This window comes from Cibotium barometz, chromosome 39 (assembly GCF_041138505.1).
Source record: "Cibotium barometz isolate CiBa-2024 chromosome 39, ASM4113850v1, whole genome shotgun sequence".
NCBI classification, from domain to species: domain Eukaryota; kingdom Viridiplantae; phylum Streptophyta; class Polypodiopsida; order Cyatheales; family Cibotiaceae; genus Cibotium; species Cibotium barometz.
In genome coordinates, this window is record NC_141084.1 from 32,696,806 (window position 1) to 32,715,004 (window position 18,199).

The window sequence follows — 18,199 nt, forward strand, 5'->3', positions numbered from 1 at the left end:
AGTTTTGATAATACGTGTTACTTTTGCTGATTTTATACAACTTTTTTGGAAAAAATTCTAGGAAAGAAAAATGATTTTTTTGGTGAACGTCTACCTCCTTGGACTGATGTATGCTATCAAAATATATTGGGAAAAATGCTATTGATATCATTGGATTTTTTTTTGAGAGAATGATGCTTGCATATTTGGAAAAATCCTGAAAAATCCTGAAAAATGTTCATTTTCAAGACATATGCTACTTTGTTGCTTATGTACTTCCAAATAAAAAGGCATTTTATATGTTTAGCATTTTTTACATAAGCATAGGGTTATGTTCTACATGCCCAATGAAGTATTTTGGTTTTTAAAGCCTACATTAGGAGTTTGATTTTTTTTCGCAACCCCCAAAAAAGGACACTCAAGTGTCTTGTTTTGGTACCAAACTAGTGTTAATGCCTAGCAAATGTAGTATCTTTAGGTAAGGAAAAAGAAAGAGGAGCCAAGGGAGTACCTTGACCAATGCTAACCTAAGAAAAAATGGACTCAATATCAATGATTGGGAAGGGAGGCCAAAATAAAAAGGGAAAGGGTCTTTAGCTGAGGATAAGGATTTGAGGGAAGGAGGTTTTATATTATAGATTACGGATGAAACGTAACGCCCTTTAAAAAAAGTAACATTTCGTTGTTTTTGACGGGTATCATGCATGCTTTTGTCTTCTCCCTCAGTATGTGGATCAAATTTGCTGGGGGGTCAACCAGGCATGTGCTGTAACTGCTGTTGCAAACTCCGTCCTCGGCCGCACTAAGGTTCATCCTGGATTCTGGATTCTAGCGGCCGCACGAAGGTTCATCCTGAACTCTAGTGGTTGGTTCTGTGGTACGTGCTTTCTGTATTTATAGCTAAAAGGCTGACCTTGAATGATCAAACCTTTATAGCAATTAGTATCATGGCCACGCGTGGTTCTCCACTAGTCGTCTTGCTGCTTGCAACGCTTCTTCTTGACTTGCATGCGCATGCATTAACCGCTAAGCAAGGCAGGCAGGGCGACCTAAGCGACCCTCAGGCAATGCTGCGATCTGGAATATTTTCTGTTAAATGCAAAAAGCAGCTCATCATATTATATTTCGATTAATATCTCTTAATGCAGCTACGCGCATTGAAGTGATATTATAGAATCGAAGTCTGATCTGTTATGTGTGTTGCAGGCTCAACAGGATGCCATAGACGATATAGTGAATACGGCGACTGCTGGCATCAACAGCGACGACTACTACCCGCCCGGCCCCATCAGCGCCACCATATCTGATATTTCCGCGGGGCTGCGCTTGCACACTCGTTTCATCCTCTACAACACGGGCACATGCTTCGGTCAAGGCGTGGGCGAAATCGTAGGCTACGATCTCGTGCAGGTAAGAGCTCTAATCAGACTACTACTTATATTTATTTCCACAATAACGATTCAGTATGAACTTAATTCAGGCATTAATTGAGCAAGTTTGAACTTACAATTCAGGCATTCGTCAACAACATGCTTGGTGTTGTACGAAATCAAATTGCACAAGGATTCGGTTTTGGGGTAGTTGTAGAGGGGGCTGGTGATCAAAACCTGCTTGAGGAAGGACTCTCTGCTCAATTCTACTATTGGGTAGAGAGGATCGGTCAAGCTGATGATGGAGCATCAACTCCCAACACAGACGATACGGGAGGGCCTTCTGACGATAACCCACATCGCCATGACGAACTCTCTGTTATCACAGGTACCAAGAAAAGAATCCTCTTCTCCTTATTAGCAATAGCACAAAATGATATGCCCCCTTTCAACTAATTAATCAGGCCTAACGGGTGTAATTAATTAATTGAAACCTTAGGTTTTTAAGGTCCAATCTCTTTGTCCACCTCCAATTCCTCTCCTCCTAATTAGCAATAGCACAAAATGATATGCCTACCCTTTCAACTAATTAATCAGGCGTAACGGGTGTAATTAATTAATTGAAACCTTAGGTTTTTAAGGTCCGATCTCTTTGTCCACCTCCAATTCCTCTTCCTTCTCCTCCTACCTCTTACTTGTCTGTGTACCACTCCTCCTCCTCCCACTTTGATGCTCCTTGTCATCTTCGTACTACAATTACCTATCACCTCTTCAATACGGGTCCCAAATTTTATTTCACATTGTTTAACTTGACTTGATATGTACGCGGCTTGCTGTTTTTATACCCGCTCACAAACAATCGAGAAGGCGAATCAAGAAACACGAAGCCTAGGTATCTAAGGTGGTGTTGCAAGCTTAGCATTAATTAATTTTTGCAAGGTTCCCGAAGTATGCTACGGCTCGCTAAGTATCTAAGGTTTTGTTGCAAGCTTAGCATTAATTAATTAATGCTTTCCAAAAAACAACTTTGGGGGGACCCATTTGGTCTCTAATACGAATCTTTGATATCTACTCTTAAAATCTAATTCACTCAAAAGTGTTGCCCTACCTTCTAGCATCCAACAAAACAAGCTCATATTAGAATCAATTTCTTGATTTGAATAGTTTTTATGAGTTCTTGGAAGCTTTCAAGATAGTTTTCAAGCAGAGTGATTAGGAATATATACATGTGGAAATTTTTTAAAAGTATCTCCCTTTTTGGTGGTCATATCTTCACAACATCTGCACAATTCAGGAAAAAAAAACATGTCCAAAATGTGTTCTCAACACTTTGAAAGGTGGTACCCCCTTGTTGAGGTACTAAGATACGTGTGTATTTCCTTTGAAAAAAATCCATTAATAACCAATTAATGTTGATTTTCAGGTGTATCTCATCTTGAAAGTTTTAATAAGACCTCCAACACAACTATGAATAAAGTATACTCCAATGTCCGTCCTCCTTCTAGGAGTCAGCACAAGTTTCCTCTCCACGGTTTAAACAATAAAACATCCAACTCTTCCACACTTGTAAGTGATTCAAGCATTCAAGATTGCCCACCCTATAACTATGCCCTCTTCACATCCAATTATGACATCAACGTATTGGTATCTGGAGGTTCCGATTTCCCTGACCTCATATATTCCCCTAGTGAGCGGTACTTTTTAATCATGCAAGCAGATTGCAATCTAGTACTCTATAGTGATGATGGAACAACAAAAACGCCTCTTTGGGCTTGTGGTGATGCTTGTTATCTCAAAGGATCTAACTGTTTTGCTCGCCTTAACCTAGATGGAACTTTTGCTGTGTATGATGGGAATGGGAACAATCTATGGTTTACACCCACACAATGTTCTAGTGGCCCTGGATGTTGGTCCGACACCTACCTTGCCGTCCAAGATGATGGAAATCTTGTTCTGTACCTGCTTGACACGGGGGTTGCCATTTGGGCAAGCAACACAGTCCAATAACACAAACATTGCAAGTAGAAATTCGTGGTCTCCCCACATGTTTTGTGAGAACCAAAAACATGTATCTCTAAAGTTCTGGATCTATAATTAGAATAAGATTTTGCACCTTTTTTGTGGATATCTAGGCAACCTTTCAAATTCCCATACCCTTATCCACATATGAGGTTGTAGTAAAAAATCATAATTTTATATTCTCATATATGAATAAATGCTTTGTTTATTTTAAGAGCCACATGCAATACATTATACAAGCTATAAGAGTTTGTAGATTAGGTTTATTGCTCATGTAGTTTACATTGAGAAGTCATATTGAGTTTGTAGATGAGGTTTCTTCAAAGAATGTAGCATCATGGCTTATCTTGATTATTATGAGCCTCCTTAAGCATATGGTTAATATGTGATTAGCACTAGTCTTAGCACGAACTCAAATTGTTAACATCCAATGTTCAACACTTTCAATAGCTACATCAATGCCATCTACCTTCTCAAACACATCATTCCCAATAGTGAATATTCTCCTTTATACAGAACTTTGTTATAGGCTAGAACTTCTTGTATAAGTTCAAAGCTCTCATCATGTAATTGCCAAATTGCCTTGCATATGAAATTTCTACCATACTTTGTTCTTTATATGTGTTTCTCTTTTTGTATATTGTAATGCCTTTTTCAATCAAGTTATTAACACATGGAGCACCTTGACCATTCTTCAAAAAGTCACCCCATAAGTATTTAGCTGTCAAGGCTGATCTTAAAACCAAAGTCCCATTATCATGCCAAGAGGAGCAAACATGACAAGTGCAATCAACGGCCATGTCTCCACTAGGAAGAATAAGGGAGCAATGTAGCTTTCTTATCAATCTTTCATGAGGTAGAATCCCATCCTTATGACCTTGAATGACATGAAATGCTCAGGTAAAAGGACATCTAACATAAAAACACAGATTATTTGTTTTGATATTAACATATGTTGAAACTTTACACTCAAACATATAGCACCAATAGAGACCATGCAATTCGTGCCTCAAAATATCATCTAAAAGTTCACCACTACCTGCATTTATTAAATCAAAGGTAAAAGTAAGTAAATAATGCAATACATATTTTTCCATTGTAATATATTAGAGAGCTTAAATTTATTCAAGGTCAGTCACTCTGAAATGTGCTTTAAGGGTGATGAATTCACCCCCAAAATTTTCACCTTTCTCACTCTTCAAGATTATAATAGAGTTCTAACAACTTTGATGCTTTAACACCATCCATGATCTTGAGTAAAGTTATAAAAGCTATGTGTTCTACAACAATCAATAAAGGACCCAAACCTTCCATTTTTTGGGAATGTGTTCCACAACTCGTAAGATATAGGGCAGAAACCATTGTATAAAATTTTGGTTCTCTTTAGCTTTGAAGCTCTCATAATATGTGTTGAAAGATTTTAGCCAATGACCATGGCAGATTGAAGCAAGCATTGCTTCTTGACTACATTCACTACTTTATCTATTTCCTTTTTCATGGAAGGGGAACCTTTTAAAAAAGATATCGAATATACTTCTTAAATAGATTCAAAGATAGTATATGCATTACATCATATAATAAATCAAGTGACAACTTGAATCCATAGAGATTATACAGTCTCCAAAGTATAAACTCACCTAAAAGCCCAGCTTCTATCCAAATTGCATCTCTTTCATTTTGTGTACAAGATCTCTTAGCTTCCAATAGTGGTTTCAATCTTTTGGCTTGAGCTTTGTCTCTTCAACAAAATGATTAACCTCAATTTTTAAAAAGTCTTATTTTGCATTGTGTCGGATGATCACTTGAAATCATCAATTTCATACCTCAGATTTTGCATTCCCTTGATTCTTCAACATTAATGGTCTGAAGAATGCATCAAAAACATCACCAAAACTTTTGATGATCTTATTATAGCTCCATAGAATGAATAATACTACTGGTAATTACGCATCTATTGAGGAGTCTTTTGAGAATTTAGAAACATTATTTCCACAACATTATAATCTTTCTATGTTGTACCAGATGCTTAGAAACCATCCCAATGAAATAATGAGGAAATAGTGAGAAAAGGTTCTCCCTATTTATAAATTCTATGATTTTAATTAGATACTTAAGTAAATGATAACTAAAAACAAAAATATTTAGTTAATTTGTGGTATAACTTGCATATTTTTTTGAACCTTATGATTGGTAGAGCCGACATTATTAACATGCTAAGTTGTATTCTCCAATTTCACCATTCCAAGAATGTTGTAATGCCATTGAGGTGTAACTTGAAGGAAATTTTATGTAGGATTTTCTATGATCATGATTGGAAGAAACCACCAGTAGCTATAGGGATGTGTATCAGCCATTCAAAGGCCCTTGAACATAGAATTCACTTGATCCCAAAACACTCAAACTTTAATGCCATGACGGTCTCACCAATCAATTTTGGTGGCAATTGGACTAATATCCTACTAAGGCTCCTTTTTTAAATTTCTTCACGCACTCTTAAACCTCCCATATCTCAAAATTATAAATAAAGCATCTTATCTTCTAACCTGATGGAAACCCTATGGAAACTTAGTGCTCATCCCACAAATTCTGAAGCTCTATTATTTTGTCTACCAATGAAATACTTTTAGGCCATCACACATTTCTAGATTATAAGAATATATTAAAGGACTCATGATTTTCTTCATTGAAATGCGATGGTATAAGATTTCCATCTTATTCGGAGCATCTTACACTATAAAGAAGTTACTTTGAGATTCATCTTTGACTTTGAGGAGACAACACCAAGTTGAATATTAGACTTCAATATCTATTTGTGAGTCTTTGGTGCCTATAGAAGGTGAAAGGGTGGACATTGGGACCTCCATGACGGTATGAATTACAAGACTTACACCAAATTTTTATTTCGTTACTTGAAGAGAACCCTGGTCGTGGCCTTTCTTGTGGCTCTCTACCATGATGAACAACATAAGCTTCGACATTAGCTTTGTCCTCAAGAAGGTTGACTTATAGATCATTGCCATGCATGTTGTTCCTTTGATTTCTACTTATGCTTGGGGGAATTTTACCCAAATCATCCTCGTCTTGATGATTATAGAATATTCTTTTAGACACAAATTTCCACCCTTACATTGTAGCTACAAATGCATCTCCATAGTTGAGAATTAGGTACATTAGTCATCTACATTTCTAGTTGCAGCATGGTAAATAGATATTGTTCACAAATATAAATATTTATAACCACGTGACTTTAAAAATAACATATAGCTTGGCTGTCTTTTTATGTGAAAATTTATTCCTTTAGAGGTTATCAAATTTCTCCCACATAGTAGTAGTGAGTTCCAGTCGCCCTTTACCTTTATTTATAGAAGGTGTTTTTGGCTTTTCTTTGTCAATACTCTTAAGAAGACTTCTCCATATTACTTGTCTTCAATGGGTCATATGCTACCACAAGGAAAGGGTTGGGTAGAGGACAGGGAATTGAATTAAAATCCTTATTTAAAGTATATATATATGAGCATTGGATACCATGCATAGCCATACACACCACAATGGTGTAACAACAAAAAATAGCAACGCTTTTATAACTAGAATGATAGGGAGATGTTGAGCCCAATTCATTGCTAAAAAAATTCTATTTTAATGGGATCGTTGTGCTTAGCAGTGATAGAACTGCATGGAAAAAAAACTAGGGTAGACTGGGAGTACGTAGAGGATTCCCTAGTCTGCTCGAGCTCTTTTTTTAATTAAAACATAGTGACAGGTTTTTGATACAAACATAAACTTAAAAGAGATTCACATGACTTTCCTTCTAAGATAAAGTGTGAAGCTCCTTGCTTTTATACTCGACAAGAACTTATCGTCGCTTGTTGTTGAAAAGCACATGGGTGCTTTCTCATGAAGCTTCGCGCATGCCTCCACTCCTTCTATGAGAAAACGTTGGGCTTTTCCAAATTGTTCTTTGCCGCTCTCTTGATGTTTGCTCTCCTATTAGAGAGAAAAAGTTTTATCCTTCTCTTCATCCACTACCCTAAGAAGCAAATACGCACATGTGAAATGGCGAACTCTGTCTTGAGCACACCAAAAATTGACATATTACTGTGAGATCTAATCATGTTCTTTCCACTTTTTAAAGGAGTTTGTGAACTCCAAGCTAGTAAGTACATGTATGTAGTTCATTACTTGCTTCGCTCGTGCATCCATCATGAGGGCACCATTGACATCCACATTATACGGTATGGTGCAGGGATTATGGTGGGATGGGTCTGCTTGGGGATGGCTCAAAATGATCGGATTAAGAGTCCCCCATGCTGGGGAGATGACTCGAGAGACCTAGTGCTACTTTTGCCAAAGTAAAGGTAGCTTGCTTCCCCTCTACCTAGCATGTCTACTACTACCCCCCCACACTCCCTACTACGTTGTTGTCATGGTGGTGAAGATGGGCGTGAGGGAGAGGGCATGGGTCTAGTCGACATTGGTTGGGTAGGCTCATCACAACCATAACGTGATGGGCCTGCACGAGTCGGCGAACCTGCACCACTCGGACTTGCACCTATCAAAGGAGTAGACTAATCCCATGGAGACGACTGGCCATATGGGGTATATGGAGTCAACCACCCGGATGGTAAGTTGGATTTCATATAAGATTACATGATGAAACTTAAAAAATGCATGAAGGGTAAACTTTGTGTGTATGTGAACCTGCACCACTCGGACTTGCACCTATCAAAGGAGTAGACTAATCCCATGGAGTCAACCACCCGGATGGTAAGTTGGATTTCATATAAGATTACATGATGAAACTTAAAAAATGCATGAAGGGTAAACTTTGTGTGTATGTGAAAGTTTTTTGTTAAACCATACATGTGTTTGAGTGAATTGTGTCCAAGCTTGCTACCCATATCATTTGTTGATGATATTGAGGGGACAATTTGTAACATCTAGGTCATGCAATGATGAGTTGATCAAAATTACCTATACATACAACCAAACTCAAATACATGCATAAGAGTCAATTGTTTGAAGCGTAAAGCATTCATAAATAGTTGTTCAGAAAGGCCTTATGCATAAAGCTCTATGCATAGAAGCCTACGCATAGAGCCCTACATGTAGAGCCCTATAGATAAATTCGTACACATAGAGCCTTATGCATATATCTCTATCCATAGAGAGTGTGCATAGAGCCTTATGCATAATATCCAATGCATATAACCTTATACATAATCTCTACGCATAGAATCGTATACATAAATGCCTATGCATAGATCCTTATGTATAAATCTCTATGCATAGAGACTTATGCATAGAGCCTTATGTATAAATCTCTATGCATAGAGACTTATGCATAAATCCTACTCATAGAGACTTACGCATAGAGCCTTATGCATAGAAGTCTACGCATAAAGCCCTACGCATAGAACCTCTATGCATAGAGCCTTGTGTATAAAGCTTCTTCATATAGAACCTTATGCATAAAGCTCTATGCAATTGAAGGAGTCTATGCAAAGAGGTAAAGCTAAGCTAAATCTAAGCCCAACACCCAAGGGTGTAATAAAAGAAAAATTTGCATAAGAAATTAAAAGAAAAAGAGATCTTACCTCTTTTTTGTGAAGCCAAAAGAGAGGATTAGTGCAAGGGCTATAAAGCAAAAGAGGTAACAAAATAAGAATTCTCTAACACAAGAATGCTTAAAGATTAAATAACATAAGAACGCTCTAAGCTTAAATACCAAAAGAATGAATTAGAACTCTTATACTTATCATGTGATATTATAGCTTTATCAAGTCCTTCTAAAATACTTATTAGACAAGTAAATTAAATTTCATGCATAGAGATATGCATAAAAGATAAATATGTTATTATAAAAGTGTTACTTTTAGCATATTGAATTTCATGCACAGAGGTATGAAAAAAAATATTTATTTTATTATAAAATTGTAAAGAAAAAAATGATTATTTTATTATAAAAATGTTACTTTTATCATATTGAATTTCATGCATAGAGGTGAATAAATAAATAAATTATTTTTTTATAATAAAAATATTATAGAAAAAAATAATTATTTTATTATAAAAGTATTACTTTTATCACATTTGAATTTTATGCATAAGAAGATGCATAAAAGATTGATTTTAATTCAAAAGTGTCATTCTCGTCTAAATTGAATTTATGCATAAGAAGATATATAAAAGATTGATTTTAATTCATAAGTGTCATTCTCATCTAAATTGAATTTATGCATAAGAAGATGCATAAAAGATTGATTTTAATTCAAAAGTGTCATTCTCATCTAAAGTGAATTTATGCATAGGAAGATGCATAAAAGATTGAATTTGAATTCAAAGTGTCATTCTCATTTAAAATGAATTTATGCATAGGAAGATGCATAAAAGATTGATTTTTATCTCGAAAGTGTTAGTCTCCTTAAATGGAATTTATGCATAATTAGATGCGTAAAGAAATCTTATATCAATATAAGAATTCCCTTGTATTCTATAAATAGATATGGAAAGGGATAGGATGTGATAAGAGATGTGATGAGATGTGATAAGACACTTATGGGATGAGTTAGGATGTGATAAGATGAGTTAGGATGTGATAAGAGGTGTATGGGATGTGATAAGATATGATAAGATGCATATGAGATGAGTTAGGATGTGATAAGATGAGTTAAGATGTGATAAGATGTGTATGGGATGAGATAAGAAGTGTATGTGATGAGATAAGATGTATATGGGTTGTGATAGGGCGAGAATGGATGTGATGTAAAAGAATAGATGTGAAGGCGTATGGGGCTATATGAATGGGAATGTGAAAATGGATGTATGTATGTGGATGTGTGGATGTGGAAATGGGAGTGTGGATGTATGAATGTGAAAAAGGATGTATACATGGAGATGTGGATGTATGCATGTAGATATAGAAGTATGGATGTGAATGAGAATGTGGATGTGGATGTATACATGGAGATGTGGATGTATACATGTAGATGTAGATGTATGGATGTGAATGAGAATGTGGATGTGGATGTATGCATGTAGATGTAGATGTATGGATGTGAAAGAGAATGTGGATGTGGATGCATACATGGAGACGTGGATGTATGCATGTAGATATAGAAGTATGGATGTGAATGAGAATGTGAATGTGGATGTATACATGGAGATGTGGATATATGCATGTGGATGTAGATGTATGGATGTGAATGAGAATGTGGATGTGGATGTGGATGTAGATGTATGGATGTGAATGTGAATGAGAATGTGGATGTGGATGTATACATGGAGATGTGGATGTATGCATGTAGATGTAGAAGTATGGATGTGAATGAGAATGTGGATGTGGATGTATGCATGGAGATGTGGATGTATGCATGTAGATGTAGAAGTATGGATGTGAATGAGAATGTGGATGTGGGTGTATACATGGAGATGTGGATGTATGCATGTAGATGTAGAAGTATGGATGTGAATGAGAATGTGGATGTGGATGTGGATGTGGATGTATACAAGGAGATGTGGATGTATGCATGTAGATGTAGATGTATGGATGGATGTGAATGAGAATGTGGATGTGGATGTATGCATGGAGATGTGGATGTATGCATGTAGATGTAGACGTGTGAATGCAGATGTGGATGTATATATGTGGATGTGGGATTGGAGGTATGATGTGGATGTACGAATGTGGAGGTGAATGTAGAATAATAAATGTGAATGTGTATGTGAAATAATGTGTTGTCGTCGATATGAGTGAATGGATGAGAATGAGTACACATATGAATGGAAAACGGTTGTGGACTGAGGAGGGATAATGTGGAAAGACGAGAGTCGATATAGAAACTGTATTTTGTGACCTGTTTGTAAATGACTGTTTTATGTCAAGAATGTTGGGGAAGCATTTTGACCGTCTTATGGATTAAGGTCATGGAGACCTACTTGATAAAGTTGCAAAACTGCTGGATGACGTCTCGCGTAGCAAGGTCGGCTGAGGTCTTGACCAGCCTCGGTTCGATTTAAATGGTAAGCTTCCGGTACGGTGGATTAGGGACGAAGGAAGTAGCCTATGAGTGAAGCGCTAGGTCACCTGCGAAGGATCCTAGAGGGTGCTAACCATATGGTGCTCGGGCTCTGGGTTGCCGAAGATACCCACACGTGCATCATGGAAGAAATTTGGAACAAGGAGTAAGAGTTGTTTTCTGAAACCGGGCATGGATCTGGTTGATTGACCTTGCTGGTCCTCAAACGGATGAGTCCATGGCTCTCTTATATGGATCTGTTGGTTGATCTTGCTGATCTTCAACAAGAATTCCATCTTGATTTTTATATGTGAAAATATTGTCAGTATTTATGAGCTAGGAACTATTGAAAAGGCCCCTGATGAGTGAACAGGTGGTGAGCGTTCTGGTTGCCAATGATGCCATAAGTACACCGATGATTATATGACTAGAAATAAGGATTCAACCAGAGACTTTGAGGATTGTCATCAGTGACATAATGGTTTTATTAAAGGATTGTTTTAAAGTTAGTTGATGCTGAGAAAAAGATAATTTCATATTGGGTGTGCAAGTGGTGTGACTAGTTTTATGTTTGCATGAACTTCCGACTAGGGGGCCTTGGGACTCTTTTCCTTGGTACCCGGGACAAAACCTATCTAAATTCCTAATTGGATCCCATCACTACAGTGGTTGGGAGGTTGGCTAACCCATGGGACTGGATGGGGTTAGGCTGGACTGATGGATCCGTAAATCGAGACTCATTTTCTGTTAGATGAAGTAAATCCTGGATAGTAATTGTTCTATGGATAGGAACGGCTGTGCCTCTTGATGGGGAAAAAAGCGTTGATCATCCCAATGATCCAAGTGCAAGTTTGTTCCTTGACTTGACCGACTACACCTTTATAGGTGTAGTCGGATCAGTTTGATCAGCAATGGTCTTGACTACGTTAGAGTAAAGAGTTATCCTGGTGGAATCGCCCGTGCTTTTCGGGTAAAGGAAGTTTTTCCGGGTTCGGTTTTGGGTACACTGACGAATTAGTCTCTTGTCCGGATATCCGTGGGTGAGGCCCCGAACGTGGGACCCCTGCCCCGTGCAAGATGTGCTACTTCTGCTGCTAGCACCCCACATCCGTTACGCGGTGGAAACAGGGATCTCACACTAGTACAATCGTAACAATGTGAACAGGTACTGTACACACATATAAAAGTACTCACTTTTATATTTGATACCTTCGATGCAAGGAAAATAACATGATTGTATTTGTGTTTTTATTAGGTTGTCTATCAACCAATGGTCGATAATAACAGATGGTGGCATGTCATACCTATTATGCCACGTTCCAAAGTGATGTATAGTACATTTACGAACATGGAGCATATGGAGGATGATCATGGCCATGGAGGTGATGATGACCGTGATACGAGAGAGGAGGATGATCATGCAATAGGAGATGGCATGTCATACCTATTATGCCACGTTCCAAAGTGATGTATAGTACATTTACGAACATGGCCATGGAGGTGATGATGACCGTGATACGAGAGAGGAGGATGATCATGCAATAGGAGATACAGATATTGAGGCCATTACCCGTGAGGACGAGCCTGCCATTGGTGATGCTGATTTCGATGAGCACATGAGTAGCACAAGTAGTAGTGGGTTGAATGTATTTGTAGATCTAGACACTTCTTTGGATTTTGAAGTAGATAGTTTGGCAAGGGTTGATCTCATTGAGGATGAGATTGAACCGTAGCCCATCATTGATATTGGCTAAACTATTTTATATATTGTCTCATTCTCCTCACCTCACTTATTTTTTGTATATGTGGGTTTGCAAAAAAGCATTGATGTTTTTGTTAAAATATGTGCTTTGGTAATCATGGGTAATTTTTGAAAAGCAGTGATGTACATTTACCAGCCTACACCAAAATCTCACTTTTTGTACTCTCTATTTTGCGTCTAAATACGCATCTAATTCTCAGTGTAGATGCACTAATAGACACCCTAATACACGCGTAAATAGACGCAGTAATACACGCGTAAATAGATGCACTGTTAGACGCAGTGTTAGATTCTTAGTGTAGACACCCTAATAGATGTGTCAATACACGTGCAAATACACACGCTATTAGATGCGCTGTTAGACGCGTAATTTCTCTATTCAAGCAACGCCTATAGACACGCCTACTATTTTACGCGTCTATCAAGAGTGTCTATAGTTGCTTTGTGTTGTTGTGCCCCCCTTCCAAAATAGGGTAAACACTTAAGATAGTCCAGTAAGTCTTAATTTGGAGAAAATTTCCTATTCATCGACACCTTGACCATGCAGAGATTCAAGGATACGATTCATAGGTAAGACCTAGTCCTATCTCACAGGGGGAGCATGATCTTCTAAAAAGCAAATCACCCATAGGGTAATTGATCATAATTTGGGCAACTACTAGTCTTGATTCCTAGAGACAACACTTTTTTTCCCATCCATGCAAGGCACAGCCGCCGCCGCTGGCCTAGTCTTCTAGAATAAACTGCACGAAAACCTATTTATCTAACGTAGGGCTTTCACTTAATCTGTTGGAAAGCTACCCGACTAATCGGGTCCACCCGTCCGAAGGATGGTGCCATCAGGGCATTCCATTCTCCCACTTTTCACCCTACTCACGCGTCAATTTTGTTTTCTAATTAATTCTACCACACTGTTTGACATTAATAAGCTTGTTCCTTAATTAACGCCCTTTTCACAAGGTTTGTTAAAACAACCCTTTGCCATAGTACAATAATGCCAAAGACAAGATTTATAAAAAACTTTTATACATGAATCAATCCCATACAAGCCAAACTGGCTCTCTTATTCTTTTCCTTTATACTACCGGATGATCTAGAATTCGGCCTTCCAGCCTCTACATGCTGGGCAAAACCCTACCGGACCATCTTATCGTCGGCTGTGCTGCTTGGTGAGGATTCAATCCGGCATGTCGCCCTCTTAAGCTCTATCGCTCGATCCTCCTACCCCTTAGAGAGATGTCTATGCACTAGGGTGGGCTTACTCACCGCACTAACCTAGGCCCTTAGAACTAGACAGCATCATAATCTCTTGCCTCAATCGGCGAACCTTATTCTCCCAATGGTATGAAGGATACCTTGGGCTATTCTCGGGCTTTGCTAACGATGCCACCCAACTACACAAGCACGGAATGGAGTTAGCATCAAAGCCAAGAAAAACTTGCACTCTTTCTCTTAAAGATAACAATTTCAATACAGCATCACTTCAAATCGTAGCTTCATACAATTTTTATTTTATTTTTAAAGGAAAAGATACACATTTATTAACATTAATATTAAAGAAAAAAACTCTTCTTTAAAAGATAACCAAGCTAACGTGGCCACCATTTCCTTGAGGAGCTTGTAATAACGGAAGGGTTGGAGTCGCATTAGGAGCATCTTCTCTAATCTCATTGTTGTGTGCTCCTCTCCCGAGATAATATTCTGGCATTTTTGGGATGGAGCCATCTTGAACGTTGCCTTGTAGTGCTCACTGTCGCGGTCGTAATGCTTTAGTCAGATCTCAATTCCGAGATCGTTTGCTCACTGTATGAACAAAAGACCATAGTGCATGAACTCGCTCTAAGGTCAAAACCTCTTGCTAAAGTCCAGAAAAATGGGGGAGAGGGGGGGAATTTGTGAGATGTCCTTAACAAAAACGTTTTGCTGAAGGGGAGAGGGGTGCTATTGTAAGTCTCTTCATACGTGGGGGAGGGGGGGAGAAGAGCTAAGGACATTGTCTTCTAACAAGGAGGGAGTTGAGGAAAGTTGCCTTAACTGAAAAGTAGCAGATGAGGGGGTGTTGGGAGGGGCAGCAACAAGGGGCAGTTATACTCTGCACGCAACAAGTACACTGCGCAGGGACAGAGGGCGGTACAGATGGCGACACGACAGAGTGTAGACTACGCAAAAATGTGTGCTGCCCATGGAGCACCCCAGGGGTTTATATAGTTGTTGGGTACATTTGTCGGTGTTGTGCAAAGTATGGTCAAAAGGAGAGTGTGCCAGCAAAGGATGTGGATCAGTGGCGTGCATGGCTCTGGGGAAAAGGCACGGTGGCGTAGTTAACAGGGAAAGGAGTGGTATGCATGTACCTTATCTAGTTAGAGGCATCATGGGTGTCCACGTAGCGGTGCGTGTGGACCACACAGTGGGTGGCCAACCTTTGGTTCTTGTGTGGCCATTGTACGGGCACCCTGGTGAATGTGTACGGTCTCTTTTTTGGGACGACATCTCCAAATTTAGGGCATCGGCCTCGATTTGCATGCCAGACGATCCCCCGAGGGGGCGAATTTTTTTTTGGCCAGAATGTTCCCCTGTTCATTGGGGTGTTCATCAATCAGATGCCCGGTCGTGTATTTATTAAGGTTTAAAGGTCGTCGTCATTTTTTAACTAAAAATAGCCAAACTTTACGTATAAACTTGATCCGATGTTCGTTTTAGATGCTATAAAATCCTATATTAAGGTAAAACCACACGCAAATTCCAAATTTGGGCTTGGAATTTGAAGATTCTAAGTAGAAATGGCTCATTTAATAAAATCATTGATTTTTATACCATAAAAACTCATGAATTCTTCTATTACATGGACATATCTTTATTAGTGATGGGTAGGCTACAAAATCTTTACAGTGTATAAGTGGGAAAATCATTGTTTTGGAAGCTTCACAAAACAAAGAATGTATACTCCAAATTGATGCCATCATTGGAGGTGTTTATTACACAAATAGAAAGCATTGAAGTGTTGAGGATCAAATCTAAGTCACACATACCATCAATGATGATTGCAAGCCTCTCAAATCCCCTATACCACACAGGCAACGCTGAGTTTTTAGCATATTGGAGCAGTTTTGTGTGATTTTACACATGTTTGATGCCTGTTGGAGTCATATGAGGTGTTTGAATGCACAATATGAAGCTTAGAAAATTGGTGAACATTGATGTGTAGGAGCTCTTTAAACATTTGGTTGAGTACATTGACAAATAAGGAGATGATTTGGAGAAGATTAGTAGAGATATTAACCTATAATTAGTGAGCAAAGCATCACTAACTAATTACTCTCTCCACTTTCAAAATTGGGCTAATTCCTCTCACTGGAATTATATGACATTGATAAAAAGATAATGAATTACTAAGCCTTGAATTTGTATCTCATTTGAAGCAATTAAATGAGATTAGGGACTATTAATCAATATTTATAGTTTACATCAAAACAAAGAACAACTTTTGGCATGTAATGAGTTTGTATGATGCCCATATGCAACATGGAGAATGCATGGATGTAAATGTATATGGTTTACACTTGGTTTGACCATTTCTGAGTGATTTAAAGCATTGAAAAGCTCAGCAAAACTTGTCATAATAAGCTATAGTGGATTGTTTGTACCGGATAGTTGATGTATGTGAACAAGTGGATGTAAATCATCACAAGATTGAGCTTGAGTGAGGGCATTAGAGTTTTTTTTAAAAGTGAAGGACTATTTTGGATTTGTTTCTCAGAATTTGTGTGGCGCCAAGTTATTTTCAGCTTATGCAAAGAGTGGTTTTGGGTCCTAGATTTTATTGCCCATAAAAATTTTAAAATGTACGGATAGCGTTGGTGAAGCAGTACATGTATATATGTGTGGTTGAGTTGATTGATTACAATACTCAGTGAACATTGTGAATAGAAAAATGAGTGACAGTCCACACAAGATTGTTGGGGAAAATCTTGATAGACACAACGTTCGGATTTGGACATACCGCATGACAAACATCCTTAAAGGCAAATGACTATGGAACTTGGTGTGACAAGCGCGGTGATAGAGCCAAGGGTTCCCCTAGTGAATGCAACACTCGCCCAACTTATAGCACATAGGAATTGGATAGAGTGAGATTTCAAAGTGCTACATTATTTCTCAATTTGTGTGACAAATGCCATGTTATGCCATATTCAAGACACACATAATCCCAAGGATGCATGGGATACATTGGTGAAGTTGGGATGATACTACACAACCAAAGAAGATGAAATTGAAGTAAAAGATACATGGTGTGCTTTGAAACAACACGAGTATAAATAATTATGTGCAGGAGATTAAAGAATGTGCGGATGCACTTGCTTCCATTGGTGCCCCCATGGAAGATGATGACTTGGTTGCCATTACATTGAATGGTTTAGAAAAGGATTATAAAGCATTTGAAACCTCTATTAGGATTAGGGGTGGAGACTCCCTAGACTTTGATGAGTTGATTTCATTGCTTATTGTACAGAAGATGAAACTAGGTCTTAGTGCCTCATCTAGCACCAGTGGGGACATGTAAGGGACCAAGACTCTCTACACTCTTAGAGGTTTTAGAGGCAGGGGAGATGTAATATACCTCCGAGATTAACCAAGTTATGATTAAAGATAATCTTAAGTTTTGAATGCCACATATTTTAGTAATGAATTTCAACAGTTTTTCAGAACAGACAAAAATTAAAAGTGTTGAAATTGAGGTTATAGATCACACATGTTCTGGTAATTTTAAGTATTTGCATGACTAGTTTCTGTTAAATGCACATGAAGTTATACTTATTGCAGGTTACAACCCCTGACATCAGATCTGAGAGGCTTGCTAAATCTACAAAGAGCTCTTATGCATCTAATTTATGCATAAAATCCATTTATGATGAAAATCACACTTTTAATTTAAAAAATATCTTTTATGTATATACAAATCATTTGATGAAAATCACTCTTTTAATATAAAAGAATTTCTTTTATGCATCTATTTATGCATAAAAATCATTTATGATGAAAATCACACTTTTAAT

The 18,199-nt window shown here is 38.0% G+C and overlaps 1 protein-coding gene across 2 annotated transcripts in view; it reads left to right on the forward strand.

Annotated features, from left to right (window-relative positions):
• The first annotated feature begins 888 nt into the window (after window positions 1–888).
• Window positions 889–18,199, forward strand: part of LOC147615998 (uncharacterized) — a 53,415-nt gene continuing 36,104 nt past the window's right edge. The window contains exons 1-4 of one of the 2 annotated variants that reach the window (XM_086778622.1): window positions 889–1,043; window positions 1,186–1,389; window positions 1,494–1,737; window positions 2,773–3,582. In XM_086778622.1, the coding sequence (XP_086634748.1) occupies window positions 927–1,043; window positions 1,186–1,389; window positions 1,494–1,737; window positions 2,773–3,356 (1,149 nt within the window). In that variant the 5' untranslated portion in view covers window positions 889–926 and the 3' untranslated portion in view covers window positions 3,357–3,582. Of the gene's footprint in view, window positions 1,044–1,185; window positions 1,390–1,493; window positions 1,738–2,772; window positions 3,583–18,199 lie in introns of those variants that run through there. The other variant, XM_086778623.1, reaches the window with a different exon arrangement.